This window comes from Hypomesus nipponensis, chromosome 25 (assembly GCF_054491055.1).
Source record: "Hypomesus nipponensis isolate SF chromosome 25, ASM5449105v1, whole genome shotgun sequence".
Lineage (NCBI taxonomy): Eukaryota > Metazoa > Chordata > Actinopteri > Osmeriformes > Osmeridae > Hypomesus > Hypomesus nipponensis.
The window spans coordinates 12,610,136-12,632,308 of NC_140385.1; the positions used below are offsets into that span (position 1 = coordinate 12,610,136).

A 22,173-nucleotide genomic window follows, 5' to 3' on the forward strand; every position below is an offset into this window, starting at 1 on the left:
GGGGACGTCCTGGATCGGTGGAAGGAATACTTTGAAGACCTCCTTAATTCCACCAACACGCTTTCCGACGTGGAGGCAGAGTCTGGGGACATCGGGGGGGGCCCTTCTATCTCTGGGGCCGAGGTCGCCGAGGTGGTTGAAAAGCTCCGCGGTGGCAGGGCCCCTGGGGTGGACGAGGTCCGCCCGGAGATCCTTAAGGCTCTGGATGTTGTAGGGCTGTCTTGGTTGACACGTCTCTGCAACATCGCGTGGAGATGATGTGGTCCTGTTGGCTTCATCGGGCCGTGACCTTCAGCTCTCACTGGAGCGGTTCGCAACCGAATGTGAAGCGGCTGGGATGCGAATCAGCACCTCCAAATCTGAGGCCATGGTTATCGACCGGAAAAGGGTGGAGTGCCATCTCCGGGTCGGGGAGGAGATCCTGAACCAAGTGGAGGAGTTCAAGTATCTCGGGGTCTTGTTCACGAGTGAGGGAAGAATGGAGCGCGAGGTCGACAGGCGGATCGGTGCGGCGTCCGCAGTGATGCGGGCTCTGCATCGGTCCGTCGTGGTGAAGAAGGAGCTGAGTCGAAAGGCGAAGCTCTCTATTTACCAGTCGATCTACGTTCCTACCCTCACCTATGGTCACGAACTATGGGTAGTGACCGAAAGAACGAGATCGCGAATACAAGCGGCCGAAATGAGCTTTCTCCGCAGGGTGTCCGGGCTCTCCCTTAGAGATAGGGTGAGAAGCTCGGTCATCCGGGAGGGGCTCAGAGTAGAACCGCTGCTCCTCCGCATCGAGAGGAGCCAGCTGAGGTGGCTCGGGCATCTGATTAGGATGCCTCCTGGACGCCTCCCTGGTGAGGTGTTCCGGGCACGTCCCACTGGGAAGAGGCCCCGGGGAAGACCCAGGACACGCTGGAGGGACTATGTCACTCGGCTGGCCTGGGAACGCCTCGGGGTCCCCCAGGAAGAGGTGGTGGAAGTGGCCGGGGAGAGGGAAGCCTGGGCCTCCCTGCTTAGGTCGTTGCCCCCGCGACCCGATCCCCGGACAAGCGGCAGATGACGAGAGGCGACGAGAGACGAGAATCGCAATGTAAAGATCTTTGAGCGGCTTAGAGTAAGAATCTCACAAAACAAAGGTGACACGTGTCCGAGAAAGACCAACAAACCCCTCCAAAGAATTCTCAGAAGAATCATAGAAAAATTGAAATAGGATGGATGCATTTCCGGGAAGTGGGATTCATGCATATACAAATCAAAAAGGGCGAGGGAACCAGAAAAGAGAGTGTCCCAAAGAGCTGTAACAAATACAACTTGATTGAAAAGGCAGCAGAGTTGTTTTTTCCAATAGGGAAAAATGCTGAGGGGAGTCTTACTGATTTTGACATTGATGTATACACGTAGACAAAATTGTTGGTACCCCTCGGTCAATGAAAGAAAAACTCAATGGTCACAGAAACAACTTTAATCTGACAAAAGTAATAATAATAAAAAAATTATATGAATGTTAACCAATGAAAGTCAGACATTGCTTTTCAACCATGCTTCAACAGAATTATTTAAAAAAATAAACTCTGGACAAAAATGATGGTACCCCTAACTTAATATTTTGTTGCAATATCTTTTGAGGCAATCACTGCAATCAGACGATTCCTGTAACTGTCAATGAGACTTCTGCACCTCTCTGCAGGTATTTTGGCCCACTCCTCATGAGAAAACTGCTCCAGTTGTTCCCGGTTTGAAGAATTTTGATTTATTATTACTTTTGTCAGATAAAAGTTCTTTCTGTGACTATTGCAAGTTTTCTTTCATTGACCGAGGGGTACCAGCAATTTTGTCAACGTGTGTAGTTGACTTCCAGCAGCATGCGTTAGACGATAGTTTCACAGTTGGGGAACTGTATGAAAAAACAAAGTTACCTGTCTTGCGTTTCGACTTAACAACCAAGAAGAGACATTGCCAGCGTCATAAGTCTGGATGAAGAGAAATGTGATTCACCTGCTGAAGAAACTGAAAAGACACAGGAGCGACCTGATATTTACATTTACATTACATTTAGTCATTTAGCAGACGCTCTTATCCAGAGCGACTTACAGTAAGTACAGGGACATTCCCCCCGAGGCAAGTAGGGTGAAGTGCCTTGCCCAACGTCATATGATATCTATCGCCACTCTCCAAACACTTCTGCAACGGACACTGGGGAACAACATTTTTCAGATGTAATTTTTGTTAGAAGCAGCACAGTATTTGCAAATGCAAGCAGTGAGAGTGTTTCCCTTCTTTACAACACAGTCGACCCAACTGATGCATCTATTTTGTCAGAACATGAACAATTACATAATGTGGATGCTTTAGATGATAGTGGCGTTGTAACTTTCCGCACAGAAATCATCACTGGGATGGATTACTCCAGTCTTGATGATACTTTGTCTCTCTCTCAGGAACTGCCTTTTGAGTTACACATGCCTCCTTCCATGGATATGTTGCCGGAACAAGTCAATCAGAGCAAAAGCGTGAAGAAAATTATCGTTCTTCATTGTGGACAGATTCTTAGAGAACTTATTCAAGTGTTTTCTGAGGAAACTGTCATGGAGGACGACATTTCCTTTTAAGTAATCCTCCCAGATGGAAAGCCTGAAAAGGCTGTGGATGATGGAGGTGGTATGAGGGATGTACTGTCAGAAATTTGGAATGATTTTTATGAGCAGTGCACTATGGGAAATGGCTTCAAAGTGCCATACCTACAGTGCCGCCGCTCCCATAACGCGCACTACGCGCTGTGCGTAGGGCACCAAAAATGTGCCAACTGAAAAATCATCATAGTTATTATAATTATAATGCCGATATTATTTCAGTAGGCTTATATAAATATTACCAACATTTTAGGCATGTTTATCACAAAACAGGCAAAACAAGAGATATATTTAATTGCTCAAAAAACGTTACGATGGTGCCCCCCCCCACCCCCACCCCACAAAAAAAACAAATACACACTCAACTTTCCAAGCTCGCCGTGGGTGCCCTTTTCTATCTCAGTGGCCTGACGAACTTTGACAGTAGGCTAGGTAAACCTTTCGAAAATTGCCTCAAAAAGACAACAGGAGTCAGGGGCAGAAAAATAAATAAACTGCAAGAGGATGCCTGTGCATCACTTTCAGGTAAGTCCATTTTTATAAGTTTAATTATTGTTAAATACGGGAAATATGCTGCTAACTTATAGTTAGCCTATGCATACACCTCGAACTAGCTGACGTTATTGCTAATTTTAGCACACTCAAATATGTTAGGTGCAAACTAAATTTAGATTTTACTGTTAAACAATATCTATGCATTTGAAATAACTGACGCCAGCTAGATGTTACTTTACTGTACATTCTATGATGCTTTTATATTCGATTGATCAAATCGTTTTTAAATGAGTAATAAAGGTGGAGAGCTCCTTGGCTGCATGCTTTCAGTTTTAAATGTTTATAATTAATTTGGAAAACCATGCTAAGAAACGTGAGGGTGGGGCTGAAAAATTAAGAGACAAAAATACATCAGGCACATCGCACGCGCTCGCATTAACTCCGTAACCAGCATCATATCAAACTCAGAATGTGAATGCATTGACAGGGCAGCTGTGGTGGTGGTGGTGGTGGTGGGGGGGGGGGCATCATAAAGGAATTATGCGTAGGGCACCAAAATGGCTAGCGGCAGCACTGCATACCTACGTCATGATTTTGGTCAACAAGAATGGGAAAGTATAGGCAGAATAATCACATTTGGCTGGCAAAAAGAGAAGTACCTTCCTGTGAAACTGGCACCAGTACTTCTGGAGCAAGCTGTTTGGGGCTTTGTGGAGAGTGACCTCATGGACAGCTTCTTCAAGTATGTCTCAGAGTCTGAGCGGGTGCTCTTTGAATCTTGTCGTTCAGATTTTGAAGGTGTTGACCAAGAAGAATTGTTGGAAGTCATGGACATTCACAACTGCCGCAGGCTTCCTAACCCTAACCCAGCAGATAACATTGAGCATATCTTGAGGGAGCTTGCTCACCAAAAAATGATTAAAGAGCCTGCTTTTGTGATCGAACAGTGGAGCAACATGCTCATATCTGTTAAGAGCTGAGAGGGATCACAGCAGTCTATGAAGAGCTTCAACCCACATCACGAAAGATCATGAGATGAATTACTTACCCTAGTACCCAGAATGCACAGGAGAAACAAATAGTCAAGTATGTAAACACATACCTTAGAGAGTCAGACACACAGCACCTCTCCTCTCTCCTCAGATTTTGCACTGGGTCAGATGTGTTCACAAGAAAGAGCATCACTGTCAGCTTCACACAGGTTCAGGGTTTTCAGAGAAGACCTGTTGCTCATACTTGTGGCTGTTACTTGGAGTTGCCAGTAAGCTATGATAACTACCCCGATTTTCGTCTCAGAAAGCAACGTGTGGGAAATTGACTTAGTCTAAAATACAAAGATTTCAGCAAACAGGAATTGGACTGCCATCAGAGTTTAGTGTTTATACATTGTAAGTTTTACAGATTTGTCTAATGAAGGAAGTTCTACAGCCACTTTGTTGAACCTTGCAGAATGTCACAGCTTAAACACACTGTCCACTTTCTTAATGCTGCTTTTTACTTCTTTTCTTTTGTTGAACCATATAAGTATAAGTATAAATGAGTCTCAGGTTAATTTGGCATATTTGAAAAATGGAGGAACCTAACTTTTATTTTAACATTAATGTTTGCTGAAACTTGAAAGCTTTAGCTGTTCATCTAACCTCCTTAACACGGATAATAACCAGCTCCACTGTTCTCTTTGAAAACACCACGTCAGGTCTACTCTAATGTGTGGCCATTAGTGAACTGCACAAAAATGCATCAAAATAAATGGTGTTTGACTGTTGTAAATATTAAAGCTGCTTACTTTTATACTTGTAATACCAGAGGTTTTTCATTACCTGATATGTTTACATAACTGCTGCTGTTCCAAATCTTCCAAATGTATTTTTCTTTTTTGAAAACATGACCTAAGCAAAGGATTGTAACTAAAATAAATACATGTCACATAATAGTCCAATGTTGTACAATGTACTTTTATTTTTTAATTTCACATCACAAACACTATTTTACTCATTCTATTTAGGGGTAGTCATTGTTATTACCAAAAGCAGCATGGCAATGTTAGCCATACCATTAGCATATGGATTACTATTAAAGGCTATTTTTAGTAGAAAGTTTGATTAATTTGCAGTTCAAATGAAATAATATGCTGTTTTTAATGCTGTGATTGTTTAAATAATTGAATAAAGAATTCATTTATTACATTTGTGGAGTTAGAATCTGTCCTCAGTTCTTACAAATAGACAAGATGAGAAAAAACTTTACTTATAACTTTACTAATATTTTGTAAGAAAGAACTGAAATTATTTGTTACATCTTTTAAATGTATAAATGAGGTACAATAATATTGGATTTCACCACAGATTAAAACATGTAATGCAGACTCAGGAAAGTCACTGATCTGGATTTAGTTCATTGTTAGTCGTCTGAGTTCCATATATAGGTGAACTGTTTCACACACATCATTTGTTAATTTCAGATTATACTCTGACATTAGGTCCACACAGACATTGAACACATCTTCATCACACGGGAAGTCCTTGAACTCACACTCTTCAAGGGAGACTTGAACCTTCTCTGTGTCTACGTGGTGTAAACACTCTGCCGCCGTAAAGGTGAGGGACTGCATGTAATATGGAAGGACGTCCATTGGGTGATCGTTAGTTGTGGACTTGACGGACTCTGTGGTTCTTTCAAGTCAATACAACCTCGTCAAGTTCTTCCTAGGATGTAAATAATATCTAGTCAAATGGTGAATACAAATTTTGGGGATTGGCATGTTTTATTTGAGAGATTTCTTTTCTGGTCTTAAAATATGGTGGCCGAGACGTGTCAACGCTTTGCAAAAAGCCAAAACACAAATGTCAACACAAATCCAAAAATCACAACACAGTGGGGAAGTGAGCAACAATGTATGTTGACAATAAAACAATTTATATTAGTGCTGTCAAACGATTACAATATTTAATCGCGATTAATCGCATTAATGTCATAGTTAACTCGCGATTAATCACAATTAATCGCACATTTTAATCTATTCTAAATGTCCCTTGATTTCTTTTTGTCCCATTCTTTTATCAAATTTTAATGCTCTTATCAACGTGGAAAAGTGGTTCGGATTGCTTCGTGCAAATATTTTTTTTTATTGAAAACAATATTGCAATCGCCTGGCTTTGACGAGGGGGCGGAGAATTCGCATCATCTGTGTGTATGGCCATCAAGTGGTATTTCAGACTGGACGTGCTGCGATGATTACGTTTAAAACAACAGTTTAAAACGACAAAACCCACATATCACTTTGGTCTTGTCAATGCAACCATTTGGCAACTTTTTTAAAGTAAACTTTCCATTCAGAATCTTATTCAGAATCAGAATCAGAATTGGTGTTTATTCGCCATGAAAGTTTACACAAACAAGGAATTTACTTTGGCAGGAGAGCCTACCTAGGCAGCCATTAGCGGCGCCAATTAGAAAGGTTACAAAGTATAACATGAGGAGAGAGGAGGAGAGAAAAAGGCAACACCCAGACAATGCTCCTACAGGAGTACAGCGTGGGAACAGGCAAAAACCTCAGCACATAAGCCCACAAACATTTACAACATAACATTACAAAGAGTGGGAAGGGAAGAGCAAGATAGTCTCGCTTCAGCGCTCTCCAGGGGAGTTGTTTTCCAGCAACTCCATTGGCATCCATTTCGGCGTCTTGCGCTCGCCATCCACTCAAAACGTAATGTTAGCCTACTACCAGAGAATGTCTAATATCCGTAAACGGGCTCTGCTACTCTTTAGCCGGATCGCAAGCCAAACAAGTGTGTGGCGTGCCTGTTGTTTTGTTTCTGGTCTAGCTAGATCCGGTGTGGTGTTGTAGTTGTAGTGGTAGTTGTTGCAACAGCATGTGAAAAAAAACTACAAAAATTGACGCTGTTAATTTGGGTTTGCGTTAACGCCGTTAATAACGCGTTAAACTAACAGCACTAATTTATATATTTTATCTTCGTGTGGTACTGTCGGACTCCCTGTTGTGACACGGTGTAATGCTAAGGTTACTAGAGCTAGCAACGTCTAGCTAACGTTACATGACTATGAACATTTAGGATAAAGACAATGAACAGTATTGATCATTTTGCAAAGTTAGCTGGTGAACAAAGCTGGATTTATCACTTACTCAAAAGGACAATAAATTTACTTTTCCACATGTATGTATCTAGCCAATAATCCAGTTTATAATCCCGCTGGCCAAAATAGTTGGCAAATGCCTTGTGCCATTGTCAACATCTGTTGTTGCTCACTTCTGCTGTGTTGTGATCATAGACTGGTTGTGACTTCTGCAAAGCGTTGACATGTCTCTGCCACAGTAGACATGTGTTGGCAAAATGTTATTTGCTGCAGTGCAACTAATGTAACAATTGTTTTCAAAACGCACATAGGCCTAATGTTTTTTTGACAAACAATAGTTAATATCCCCATATAACACAGGTAATGACTTTTAACACATGGTCATTACAGCTCTTAGATATATAGACTATTAAGCAATACTTGAACTCAAAATGTGTAATTACCTGTAGTGTTTAAGAAGTTGATTGAAAAGTAGCCATTCTCTCTCAATTTGTCAAACAGGTCCATCCAAAACTGGACACACTCACTTCGCAAGGTCAGCTACCATCGTTCAATCTGCTGGTTTCCAGTGCTTAGACCAAAGGTTACACCGTCTGTTCCTGCTTGATTCTCCGAAAAATGCAAAAACCTCTGCATTTCAGCCATATGACCATTTTCTGTTCCTAAATCAAGTCTGAGTCTGGCAGGGCATCCACCAATGTTGATTACAGCATCCATAAAGTAGCCAGCGATAATCTTTGGATCATTGTTTGTTTTGTAAGCTTCAAGCCATATAATTTTTCTGGAAAACCCGTCAATGCATCCACTGATAGCAATTCCAAATGACTTAAGTTGGTCATAGCCATCAAAGTGCCAGACATATTTTGGACCACAACTGTGGTAAACACGCCTTTGCAGTCTGTTTCTTGACCTCAGATCAACACCTTCACCATCCAATAACTGTAGCAGTATTCGAATTGTTTCTCTTTGAGTCACAATTCCATGTAACCAACATTTTTGGTGCATCCATCTGTAACCATCACACTGACCAGAGGTTTCCAATTGCTGTTCAATAAAGGATGCCACCTCAGTCACATCGGTTTTATTCTTCCTACGCCAGAGCTTCTTCTTGCTCAAAATTCTTTCAAGGCTGTGCTTGCTTAATACAATCTCATGTGAATTAGCAAGCAATTGAAGTATTTCATCCGTTGTAAAACCACGTTTGAAGTAGTCTTCGATGTACTGACAATCCATGTCCATTTTGAAATTGAATATGCTGATTCTTTTTGTCTCATAATGTTGACTTGGTATCTCATAATTTCGACTTGGTATCTCAATTTCGATTAAGTATCTCATAATTATGACTTACAAATCTCATAATTATGACTTGCGTATCTCATAATTTCGACTTAGTATCTCATAATTATGACTTGTGTATCTCATAATTTCTACTTAGTATCTCATAATTATGACTTAGTATCTCATAATTTCGACTTAGTATCTCATAATTATGACTTTGTATCTCATAATTATGACTTAATTTGTCAACTTTTTTTTTTTTTACTGGCAGAAATGGGTTTCCATACATATACTATGTTGCCAGTGGAATAATTTAGAACGGTGAAAAGACAGTTTTGCTGCAATGACGCAGTAGGTGTCACTCGATAATGGACACCCCTGCAGCCAATCAGAATTGAGTATTCACCCAGACCATGGTATAACAGGTGATATTGGACGTCTCGTCGGGCATTATCCCTTACGTATTAAAGGAATTATGAAATCAGAGGACTATCAAGGCATTTTAGAGTGAAATGTGTTACCCAGGGTAAGAAAGCTAGGTTTGAGTCATTCCAGCAGGATAAGGACCCAAAGCACACACCCAAAAACAGAACAGAATGGCTGAAAAGGGCAAAAAACTGGTCAGCAATGACTCCTGAGGCCGTATTCACAAAACATTCCATCTTGGCACTATGAGTTCTCCTAAATACCAGTAAAAGTTCTTAGTTAAGAGTTTCCTCCTAAAAGATATTTACAAAGCTGCTGAGGCAAACTGTTACTAAAGAATGGGGCAAAATCTTAAGCCAAGACAAAGGGTGGGGTTGACCACCCTTTGGCTTGTTGATGCCAACAAGCTTTTTATCTATGCCCATAGTGATTGGCTAAAAGGGTATGGATCTCTGTCAATGATTTCATCATACAAATATTGTAGAATGAGATATTAAGTTTATGTTGGGCTAATAACCAGTCTCTTGCATCTTGTAAACAAACCTGTATGGATTGTCAATGTGGGGTCTGCAGAGGGCATATTGTTTGATGCAATGTTATGTGTTTTACTGATGGATGGCTCAGATATACCTAGTTTGTCTGCGCTGCATAGCAGAATTTTCCCTGTGGCCAAGTAGTGTACAGTTGTCAACCTTGATCTCCGGTGTTACTGGATCGTTTCTATAAGTGATTGCATCCTTGATAACTCTACTACAATCATAATACCTAAAGATACCTTTTCAAAAGCTCATTATCACAAAATGTTTCTAAAATGTTAACGTTCCAAGGCGGATTGCCAGAAACAGACATTTTAGGATTGTTTGTGATTTGGTGTTAGTGATTTAGGAGTCCTCTTGACTACCCCTAAATTTTCACAGATTTAGGGGCTGGTTTTAGCGCTAAAACACTTTGTGAAATGCTCAGAGTAAAAAATTAAGAGTCCTAAAATTAGAACTGACACGCCCATAAGTTTCTCATAAATCGTCAAGTTAGGAGCTACTTTTAGCTTTAAGATGTTTTGTGAATATGGCCCTTGAACTCAATCTCGGTGAAAATCTTTGGAGACTGCAAATGGGAAAATAAATCCTGCAAACACTCAAGAGCTTGAACAAATTGCACTGGAAAAGTGGGAGAAACTACCAGCAGACAGGTGCAAGAAGCTTGTAGATGGCTACAAGAAACATTTGGAGGCTGTCATTGTTGATTGTTGTTTTCTGAACATATTGCACATGATATACAAAATATTCAAGGGTGCCAATAATGTTGACCAGAACTTTAATTCTTGAGGCTCAATGGATAGGTTAGTGTACACTGACCGCTGGCTTGGAACTGCGAGGTTCTCTCTGCAAAGAAAGCTGGTAGATCTCCTCTTCTGTGTGGTACTGATCCAGTGATACCTGCAGAACGAGATAAGCCAAAAAGCTGTTGCTACTGTATAGTAGAAAAACATTTTTGTTATATTGATTCCACTAGTGTACATTGCCTGTGAAATTGGTGGCACAAACAAGAGGAATTTCTGGAATCATGATGCAGCTGGTGATGACAGTCACAATCACAATTGAACTTATCTGTCATTTCTGAAGTACATGTTCAACCTCCACGTCATATATTCTAGTCACTTATGCACATCATAAATGCAATTTTTCATTATTTTTAACGTGTATATATATTGCTGGCAACATTGGCAATTTAAAATTGCCAATGCTCTAGTACATTTATGCAAATGATTATGTAGCCTTCATTTATCTGCTGTTTCCTACATTATCAATTGGTAATGTTCGTGGCTATATCCGTGATGCAGCTGGTGATTATAATGTCGTAGTTCACTTAGTGTTAAGAGTTTGTGCACATGTGCAATGTGCGGGCAGTTTTGACATCAGTAAACACATCAAATGTAACAAAATTCACTGATCTATACTGAAAGTATCCACTTTATTTGGTTGTTCTGTTAGCTAGCCATAAAGAAGAAACCCTTTGAAAACAGCTGATTCATATGCCAGCAGTAAGCACTGCTAACTTGACCATATCGGTTGTTAAAGAAAATTATTACAATTATTATGTGCAAAATTATTACAAAAATATAATTAAGTGCATTAGCTTCACATGGGCATTTGTGTGTTGACTGGTAAGCGCAATTCTTATGTCATGACATAGCAAAAACAATCATTTTCATCATAAAATGTAAATATGTTTTGTAAAGCAGATAAGCATAACAAATAAAGGCATTTGACATTTCCACACAGGAGCGAAACAGATCATATTATATGACTTTGATAGTTTGCAAATACTTTGCAAATGGTAGACTAAACCATCTATTAATATAATAAGGTAGGCCTGATAAAAGGAGATGACGGACAGTCATCTCCAATCATTGGATTCATAGAAGGGTAACCGATCGTTCTTAAAGGCTTATAATTTAGAACTAGAGAGGGTACAATTTCAAGGAAAATTGTGAGGTGTCCTTGCATCGGTTGCAGCTGGAGCTCTTCTTTTTTTTACTATCACCTCTAAATGTGGTTGCCAAATTTAAGACAATAAATTGTGGATTATTTCCACCCGTTGATTCACTTATTTTTTAGTACAATTTATGAAATCTGATCATTTTGGTAAAAGAAAGATCTAGATGTTTTATGCAGTTAAGGTTTTAATAAAAGCGGTTGTCCACTTTATTGTTTGCTTTTTATTTTTGTAATCAGACTCAGGCTTTGCATTTATTGGCATGTATCGGTTATCAGCTTGCAAATATATGGGAGTTATCAGCCAAAATTTCCGAATTGGCGCATCCCTAGTTTAATCTAATATCAAACATCCAAACATTTGGAGACTTTTCATGGGAGTACTTAACTGATATCTCTGTATATTTTAAATAAGTATGCATACTTATTATGTATGTGATTGCATAAATTAAAAAGCATACATTTGTTGCTGCTCATTTACACTTCAAAATACTAAGAGTGAAGTGTACAATGAAACAGGGTTCTCTTATCAATTCCCTTTGTGCAAGAGGGAATGGTGATATGCTACTAAGGTGAGATATTTTTGGGGGATCCCTGATGATTTTGTACATTTTCCCACTGACAAAGAAATGATCATATAATGTTAATGGTAGGCTTATTTGAACAGTGAGAGACAGAATAACAACAACAAAATTCAGAAAAAAACGAATGTCAACATTTTTATACATTGATTTGCATTTTAATGAGTGAAATAAGTATTTGACCCCCTCTCAATCAGAAAGATTTCTGGGTCCCAAGTGTCTTTTACAGGTAACGAGCTGAGATAAGGAGCACACTCATGCTGGGGACACACTACAGTAGTGATGGGAAGTTCGGTTCATTTTACTGATTCGGTTCTTTGAATCTCGTTCAGTAAAATGAACAAATCTTTTTACGAGTCATTCCTTCATTTCAACGGGGGGGGGGGGGGGGGTTATACGTCCACTGCAAACACGTATCATATTCTCATGTAGGTTAGTGCATGACATGTGCACCAGCAGATACTATTTCAAAAGAAATTCCTGCATTAAAATAATGTATCATGAGTTTGTATGATTTGGTCATGTATTATCACACTAGCATTTAATTATCACGTCAAAAAATTACACTGCACTACACTGTAAGTGTAAATGTAAAGTGAAAATAACAAAACCAGTCAGTATGATGACTTGAGCGAATATCATTCACGTCTTACTAAAACAGCAACCAAGTGAAAGGGAATAAGGAAACTGTTTCCTCTACTAAAAAATACAATGCGGGTCACGTGAAAAAAGGATCCAAAGACTCGTAGAAAGACCGAGTCGGGAAATGAACGAATCGTTTGTTTCCTCTAGCAACAGAGCCTATGCAGGTCACGTGAAAAATGATCCAAAGACTTGTAGAAAGACCGAGTTGGGAAATGAACGAATCGTTCGTTTCCTCTAGCTACAGAGCCTATGCAGGTCATGTGAAAAATGATCCAAAGACTCGCAGAAAGACCGAGTCGGGAAATGAACGAATCACTCGTTGAGAGGACTCGTTACTCCTGAGTCCTTATAAGGATTTGTTCAAAATGAACGAATCGTTCACGAACGACACATCACTACACTACAGGATTTTGCCCCTTCAGACAATCCTGGGTAACGTCCCGATTATCTTGATGGTTCTACAGATTGTTTTATCAGATGTTCCCTTGGTGTGAGGTGTGTCAAGAGTGACCGAATCTGCTTGGAAGGACGTTGTAGGTGCCCCGATCGCAAATCCTAAATATTCAACATTTGAATATTGACGTTGAATATTTGCGATCAGAAATCCTGATGTGTGGGGGGATCCCCGAGGACAAACGCAGAGTTTATCATTTGAAACTAAACAATATCCAATCAGAAAGCAAGCTGAGAGAAGACGGATGCATAAGAAACTGAGTCACGGCGCAACACAAAGTTAAATGGATCTGATTTGTGGCAACAGCAAACCCTTTTCTTTTTGCCTGTGAATTTTCTGTAAAAATCATTGCAAAGACTATCATTGCAATTTCTTCCTGCATATCGTCCGCCATGCTTATTCTTAAGTCTCGAGAGATTTGGCGACATTTGGGGACACTGGTTGGAAATCTGTTTGTGTGTGGTGTGCTGTCTTTGTCAAGTCATGGCACACCATACACTGTATGAGCAAAACGGCTAAATCTAGGATTTTTTGTCTTTATGTGTGTGGTCTCACAGTTTGAAGATCTTATAAGATAAAAACAAATTGTTTAGTGTGTCCCCAGCATTAGAGGGAGTGCTCCTAATCTCAGTTTGTTACATGTATAAAAGACACCTGTCCACAGAAGCAATCAATCAGATTCCAGGGGCCTCATGTATTAACGTTGCGTACGCACAAAAAGCTTGCGTACGCTGGTTTTCATGCACACTTTGTGATGTATAAAGATTTACTTAACGTGAGAGTGTGCGGGCCGTCACGGAAACTTTTGAGCAGACGTGAGAATGTGTGGATCGTCCACAGGGGCAGTCCTAGCGCATTTGGCGGTCTAGGCGAGCTTAACTCGTGGCGCAAAAAAAAAGTTGCATTCACTCCCTCATCGCCTGCTAATAAAGTTTTTTTTGTCTTCTGTTCTGTTGATGGCTGGCAAACAACAATCTTAGAAGGTCTGGGTCACTTGTGGCACATATTCACTAATTTTAAGCAATCAATCTACCTGAACAAAATTAGACTAAATGGAATTCACCAAAATTGAATGACACATCGAAAATGACGCAAATTGCGGTACAGCTGAACTTGAACTGATGTTTTGACTGAATGGCAATAACAAGGAAGTCAGAAGTCACTGGCTAACTAGCGTTAGTTAACTATCTAGCAAGATTACATACAATCCCTTCGCTAAAGTTGACAATACAACACTTGGATTTTTACCAGTATTCCTTACTTCCTCACTCCACACTTGACAAATTGCTGTGTTTGTTTTCCTTAATGCCTAATGCAACAACACTACAAATATCTTACTCGTTGCATAGCTCACCCATTAGGCATTAAGGAAGACAAACACAGCAATTATTGGGGTGTGCTTGCCTTCGGCAAGAGCACAAACCATTGTTATCTCACATATATTATTCATTATTGTTTATTTTCGTGCCCCTAAGGCTCAGTCAATATTTGGACTAAATAGACAACGTTGGTGTCAAAATGTTTGTTTTCTATTGGGATTTACGTTACCTTGTTGTGGCAAAAAAGTGCATTCTGTCAACGAAGGGTACTCGCTAGCCTACGTCACTACGTCAGCAACGCCGCATGGATACAAGGTGTTAGAGACGTTCTTGCACGCAAGTTGGAGCTTGGATTATGAATGAAAAATATCACCCGTAAAAATTCCCAACCATTGGACTCTGTTGAGAAAGCGATTTCGAGTGGAACTGCAATCTCCGATTTTTGATTTAGGTCATGAAAGTCTTTGTAATTTGAGCGAGTGCGGGTCGCCTGTGAGACCGCCTAGTCTTTTAGGCGGCAGCCATGCTAGAAAGCGTCATAGTAGTATTTTCGTAATTTTATAGTTCAATTTTACACGAAAAACCAGAAAGAGGGAAATGTTATGACGATATGACTGTTGTGAAGACAGCCAGGTGGTGAGATTTTAATGTAGGTTGCTGTAAAAACTTTGATTTGTTTGCTACGTGACAGCCCCGTCAGCCTCCATGGACAATTGTGGCAGCTGTTGTCGATCAATTGTGGCAGCTGTTGTCGAAGTATTTTCTTAATTTCGTAACAGGGTCAATTCTACATCAAAAGGGAGAGCAGTGTTTTAAGGATATGGCGAATGCGAAGACAGCCAGCGGGTCTGCATATTTTTGTGATTTGTGTAAAACTTGGAATTTGAGCCCACTGGCAGTGTGTAGTACTAGGCTACAGTACCGTCTTCAATAGAGGGTTTTCACGACGCGTCGTCGGACCGGAAGTCGCCATCTTGGAGGCACTCCGCATCACAACAAAGCACTGGCAGTGAAGTATATCCCGAACGTCATCAAGGAAAATGTTCAATTATTGCCGTGTTTCAGGTTGTACCAATAGGACAGATCGAGAAAAACATTTGGTATAGTATCGACTTCCAAAAGTTATTAAAAACCAGGGAGAGGAATGCCAGAGATTATCTGAGTAAAGGAGGCGTTTGTTGTTGGCAAAGCTCAAACAAGATCAATGAGGGAAAAATCTGGACAATATCCGTATTTGTTCGGCACATTTCTTGTCAGGTATTGTAAAATGAAAGGGAGTCGGATGGCTGAGCGGTTAGGGAATCACGCTAGTATTCTGAAGGTCACCAGTTCGATTCCCGGGCCACACCAAATGACGTTGTGTCCTTGGGCAAGGCACTTCACCCTACTTGCCTCGGGGGAACCTGTCCCTGTACTTACTGTAAGTCGCTCTGGATAAGAGCGTCTGCTAAATGACTAAATGTAAATGTTTATTTCAGCGGCTCATAACAAATGTTCTAATGTAATGATATTTTTTATAGTAAATAGTAAAAACAATTACTGCTTTTATTGTTTTTACTGTGCTTATTTTACTGTAAAGCTTGCATTAACGTAATATAATTCATATCAAACTACTGCATGTGTATGGGTTCGGCGAGAAAACCAGGTAGTTAACAATATCGGGATGTCCAACTGAAGGCAGAATCACCGGGTCATAACGGATCCAAGTCGAGGGACCTCGGTTAACTGGGAGGGATCTGCACCGCCAGTAAATCTTAATTTCTCAAAATATCGACCCTTTTCTTGTGGTCCAAGTCCTTCCCTATACGCCTTTGGATCTAGGACGCGTTTTGATGACCATTTCGGTCATTTGGACATGGCTACAGTTGTACCAAAGAGTATAGAATATATGTTCTTTTATTGTACTCCGTTCAGTTGTTTACACCGAGTGCCTCCAATATGGCCGCGCATCCGGGTTACTGTCCAGAACGTGACGTTGGTGAAAACCCTCTATGCCACAGCTATAATTAGGTGCGTTCGACATGACCCGACTTCATGTGGCGCTGCAGCCGGCTGCAGGCAGCTGACGCGAAACAGTGGATTTAGGTTAGACTTTTTGTCCGACTTGAGAGGGCGCCGAGAATACGTCACTGTGACGTCGCCATCAAAGTACCGTGAGATTGATACGTGAACTGCCGGCTGTGTAGCCGAGCGCATTTTCTCAACAGCAACTGCACGGGTTCAAGTGACGACACAGCTATTTAATGATTGGCCAGACTCACACACGACAACTTTGACGCATGTTTTGTAATATTCGGACACCTTCAGTTTCGCTAACGCTCAAAAAAGTTTGAATAAAAAATGTGTTGAAGAAAGGGTTATAGTCAGTCTCTTCACTAACGGAAAGACTAAGTTTAATTATAATTAAAGTAAAGCAAGCAAACAGCGCTTGATCGGCCATGACTGACATCAACGCAGCAAACCACGAGAAGCTGGAATGTCCGACTTCACAGAGCCGTTCTCAACTCCTCCCCGACTGCAAGCGGCTACTCTCGCCGGTCGTTTCATGCAGCCGCAGTCCATGTTGAACGCACCTACTATGTCAAAAGAAACGTTCTCATTTCCAGCGCTTTCAAACAATCAGTGAAGTGTGGCTAGCAACAGCAGCTAGCTTGCCTCTAGCAAACTGCTTTTGAATAAGCCATGTCTCCCTAAATTAATATCAAACCTATTTATGTTGTGGGGGGCTTATTTTCAGTTAGCAGACGGTACTGTTTGAATCGCAATTCAATATGAAATACTGCCATTGACAACGTTAGAGTAGCTTGTTTCAAAGGGTGTTTGCCTGTTTCAAAGGGTGTTCTGATGAATTATGCAATATGAGTAGGCTAAATGCTTGAAAATATCTCTAGAAGGGAAAACGGACCCACCTGCAACCGACGCAAACAAGCACACCCTTCAATTTCCCCAGAAATTGTACCCTTTCTAGTTGGGTGTGCTATGCAACGAGTAAGATATTTGTAGTGTTGTTACACTGGCTATTGGCTTTATATGTGCGCCCCTATTTTAATCATGTTTTTTTGTATAACGTAGAATAAATGGACATATCATTTTTGATATGGCTACCCGCCTCTGTAAAATCTTTAAAGAACGAGGCTATGTGACAGGGAGTAGGAAAACGTTTAATGATAACATACATCTTTTCTTCTTAACTCCACTAAAGTGCCCGGGGCAATTCACGCATTCATGAACGTTTTCTTATCTGGAATTCATTATAGGCTAAGACCAGAATTTAAGGATTTACCTAACGCCTTTGCATATTTCTCTTATTCTTCCTTTCTTTTCTTCTTAAATTTCGCCCGGATAGCTTTTGCCTCTTCATTATTTTGTTCTTCAAAGTTCTTGAACACACACACTCTAACCAAACGCCTCACTGTGCTAGCATATTCCGATAACACCAAGAAGGTACGTACCCCTTAAAAAAGGAAGGGGCCAGGGGTACCTGGCTCATTTTACCCTAATGTTCGATTTATTTTTTGAATGTCAAAATATTGGTTGGAGATCTAGAAGGGAGTGCAAAAAAAAAACTGCCAGTTTTTTTTTGCGCTCCCTTTTATATCTCCAACCAATATTTTTTATAGAGGGGGGGCGCAAAAAAATGCGCCCCCCTCTGAGTGGCGCCCTAGGCGACCGCCTATAGACCAATTATCACCCTACGTCACATAACTGTCAAGCAGGCTCAACTGCGCATGTCGGTTGCAAAAGACAAACTTCTCCCTGGTCTATTACAATTCAGGTCATCATATATCTCTGGCCACTGGATTGCAGGGCTTGATATATTAACTTTTTTAGGCTCTTGGCCTTTGGACAAATACATTTACGTTTCACTTGTCTATGTCAAAAGTCTTAAATATGTCTTAAATAGCCTGACCAAGTGATCGGGCAAAACTAGCCTGGCTAATGGAGGTCGCTTTCTCAGGCAAATGACGAGTGAAACAGGCTCGGTTAAAGAAATCCGAGATGCTGGCTATCTTCATCAGGCTCGGATCTACATTAGGCAGTCCTCCCTGACGTTTCTGGTGTATATGGAGTGATATACAACATTGTGCACACTGCCAGTGAGGGAGTCTGACTGAGGCTTACGTCAAAACAGTGTAACGGGGATGCAGTCTCACTCAGATTGCCAGTTTAAACAAATCAGAAAAATAATCGGACCAGCTGGCAAAAAGTAGAATTCCCATATTTCTTGAAAGCTGCCCTGCTCGACTTTTTAGATGTAGAATTGACTGTAAAACTGTAAAATTATTAACTTTGTGACATGACGTGAAGACATGGTTGCCGCTGGACTATGCGGTCTGTACCGGGCGACATTCTCACTCAAATTTCAAGACTTTCATGACCCGAATCAAAATTCTGATGCGACAGGTCAATGGGGAATCGCTTTCTCTCTTAAAGGCTGTACCCTTGACCTTTTTGGTCTTTTTAAATCTAACTATTTGTATTATCCGTGTGGTCCTTTTGCCATTTAAAATGCTTTTCTTTCCCGGTTTTCTGCAGCCACATTGCGCGCGCATCCCGAATGTTTACAAACAAATAATTGGTCTATCGTTCCTACTATTAACATCACCTGTGACCATGCATCCTCCTGTAACTGGTGTTCCAGTAAATCTATTTCAAAATTAGCCTTTATTCTTCTACCCTAAATAGGCCTACACCATCTCTCGGTCAGTTTTTGACACTTTCTTCATGAGATGCAGTTCGTACAACTCATTTACTTGTAACTGGGAATACATGAGGTTACATTAAATTTCACAGTTCCACATGTAGAATTCACCTGCCATTAAATCTCACTGTATACAGCATCCATGCTCTGTTGAAAGAATGTGCAAATCGTTTTCATAATGTCAGTGTAACTGACAATTCCACACAAGCCTGTAAATAAAAGTATATGGAGAGAGAACTACCAGTAGCTACCATACACTGCATCCATTTCTGCGGCAGCAGTCATTAATGTCTCTTCTTCATCTTAATCACCATAATCATCCTTTGATGAAAAGCATTCTGTTGGGGGAAACAGCTACTACAAGTTGAAAAAGGCACCAATTGATATTTAGACTTTGTATCATGTCAAATATGATTAAAACCACGGTGACGTTGAGGCTACAAAAAGTGTATAGCCTAAGCAAAATATGCAATGAAGTATGTTTTTATATTTAATAAAACATTGAACATGCTATTTTATTAAGTCCAGCCACCTTTTCTAATATTAACTGACAGTGGGGTTAAATGTTCAATATATGGACTGGCTATTGCCTTCGAATGCATTGACTCGGCAGCAATTGTCTCCCACGCCTGTATACGCTACTACAGCCGTGTTGCTTTTTTCCGGAATATGTGCTCAACCATTAACACTAAATAAAACTTGTATCTGAAGTTTGGTGAAGTATGACAATGTTTCTTTTTGCCGGGTGCCATGGTGGATCCTAGTATTGGAGCTCCATTGATGTTGGCTTTTAATAGTTCTCATGCCCGCGTTTAACTCTGAGTTGAGTTAACAAATTCATATCAGCTTTTCTGGAACCACATTTTTGGAGTTTCCCATTTTAGAGTAACTCAACTCGGAGTTCAGGGTTAATGTCAGAGTTTGTTAAACCAGTGGTTCTCAATCCTGGTCCTTGGGACCCCCTGCCCTGCATTTTTTAGATATTTCCCTGCTCAAACACACCTGTTTCAAATTAATGGGTCGTTATCAGGCCCATTTATTTGAATCAGGTGTGTTGAAGCAGGGAAATATCTAAAACATGCAGGGCAGGGGGTCCCGAGGACCAGGATTGAGAACCACTGTGTTAAACCACTACCTGCAATACCCCCCTGGACTACTAGTGATTGGATGAACTTCCGTTGTGAACTACTTAAAGCTGGGTTAGGCAAGTTTTTGCGATGCCAGCCATTTTAGCTTATGTTAGACCAGTGTTGGGGGTAACGCGTTACTGTAATAATAATATCCTACACTGTAACGCGTTACTGTTGAGAACTTCAGTAATCGTATTACAGTGACAAATGTTTTGCGTTACTTGCGTTCAGGGCTCCAGACTGCGACCAAATACAGGGCGAGCATTTTTTACAAACACTCGCGCATGTGCTACCTACACATTTTGAATTAATTTGGTGTGCACAACGTCATCACACGTTAGCAAGACGCATAGATACGACGTTCTAGTAAGACAGTGTTTCTTCTGCATTAGTACCATAGCTAAAAGTCTAGGAAAGTTGGTAACCCTTCATTTTACAGTCTCTTAAGTACTAGGTATTTACATAGAGAGTAAAGGGTATGTTTTGTGTTTTATTGGGTATTACCGATTGGTACCAAGATGGTAAATACCTAGATAATTCAAAGTATTTACCCATTAACTAAATACTAACGTGCTGGTCATTACTGGGTATGTTTTCTGTATGATTGGGTATTACCGATTGGTACCAAGGTGGTAAATACAGCGATAATTTGAAGTATTTACCCATTAACTATTTACTAACGTGCTGGTTATTACTGGGTTATTACTGACAGAAGACAAGACTTAGTATTTACCTGGAAACTTATAAATATTGCTATTTAAATACTGCTGGTAGTAAGTTGGTATCTACAGGAGATATATATGGTAAATTATAATGTGTTATAATGTGTGTGGTAAATACCACTGCTACTAAGTAGGTAAAGACGGCCAAGCTCCAGCAGAATTACTAAAAAAAATACTCTACTATTACCCTGCAGTTACCTAAGGTTAATGTCGGTAACAGTCCACGCCTAATGAGAATATAAGATAGTACTTTCCAATAAAGTACCTTTTCAGATACATTTATGGATGATGGCCTCATTTATTTGGCTGGTATACCTACTTTCGCGGGAAGTTTCCTCTACTATCATGGTAAATCTTCTTGGTTACTAGGTATGTTCCTGCGCATGTTTGGACTATTTACTCAGTAAGTAATCTGAAACTGGACTGTAAAAGGAAGCCGTGTTTGTTTCCATGGTGTTACCAGGTTCTTACCATATTCTTTGTGAGCGAATACCACTTTGTCGATGTTACCCTTAGTATAAACTTGTACTATACCTTCCAAGGCGATACCAGGTAAAACATGGCTATGTACTCAGTAAGTAATCTGAAATTGGACTGTAAAAGGAAGCCGTGTTTGTTACCATGGTGTTACTGGGCTCTTATCGTATTCTTTGTAAGCAAATACCACTTTGTCAATGTTACCCTTAGTATGAACTTGTAATATAAGTTCCAAGGCGATACCAAGTGAAACATGCTTATGTTCTTAGTAATCTAAAACTGGACTGTAAAAGGAAGCCGTGTTTGTTTCCATGGTGTTCCCAGGTTCTTACCATATGCTTTGTGAGTGAATACCACTTTGTCAATGTTACCCTTAGTATGAACTTGTACTATACGTTCCAAGGCGATACCAGGTAAAACATGGCTATGTACTCAGTAAGTAATCTGAAACTGGACTGTAAAAGGAAGCCGTGTTTGTTACCATGGTGTTACCGGGCTCTTACCCTACTCTTTGTAAGTGAATACCACTTTGTCAATGTTACCCTTAGTATGAACTTGTAATATAAGTTCCAAGGTGATACCAGGTAAAACATGGCTATGTACTCAATAAGTAATCTGAAACTGGACTGTAAAAGGAAACTGTGTTTGTTTCCATGGTGTTACCAGGCTCTTACCATATCCTTTTCAACTGTTCATTCCCTTTTCATTCAATAAACACAAACTTGGATTATGT

The 22,173-nt window shown here is 40.3% G+C and overlaps 1 protein-coding gene and 1 pseudogene across 5 annotated transcripts in view; one reads left to right on the top strand and one right to left on the bottom strand.

Moving 5' to 3' along the window:
• LOC146222334 (RAS guanyl-releasing protein 2-like) overlaps positions 1-22,173 on the bottom strand; it is a 104,294-nt gene that overhangs the window by 34,414 nt on the left and 47,707 nt on the right. For all 5 annotated transcript variants that reach the window (XM_084691363.1, XM_084691361.1, XM_084691359.1 and 2 more), the window contains one exon: positions 10,271-10,351. In XM_084691363.1, coding sequence (XP_084547489.1) covers positions 10,271-10,351 — 81 coding nt within the window. The remainder of the gene's footprint in view (positions 1-10,270; positions 10,352-22,173) is intronic.
• Positions 2,348-4,093, top strand: LOC146222335 (uncharacterized; annotated as a pseudogene).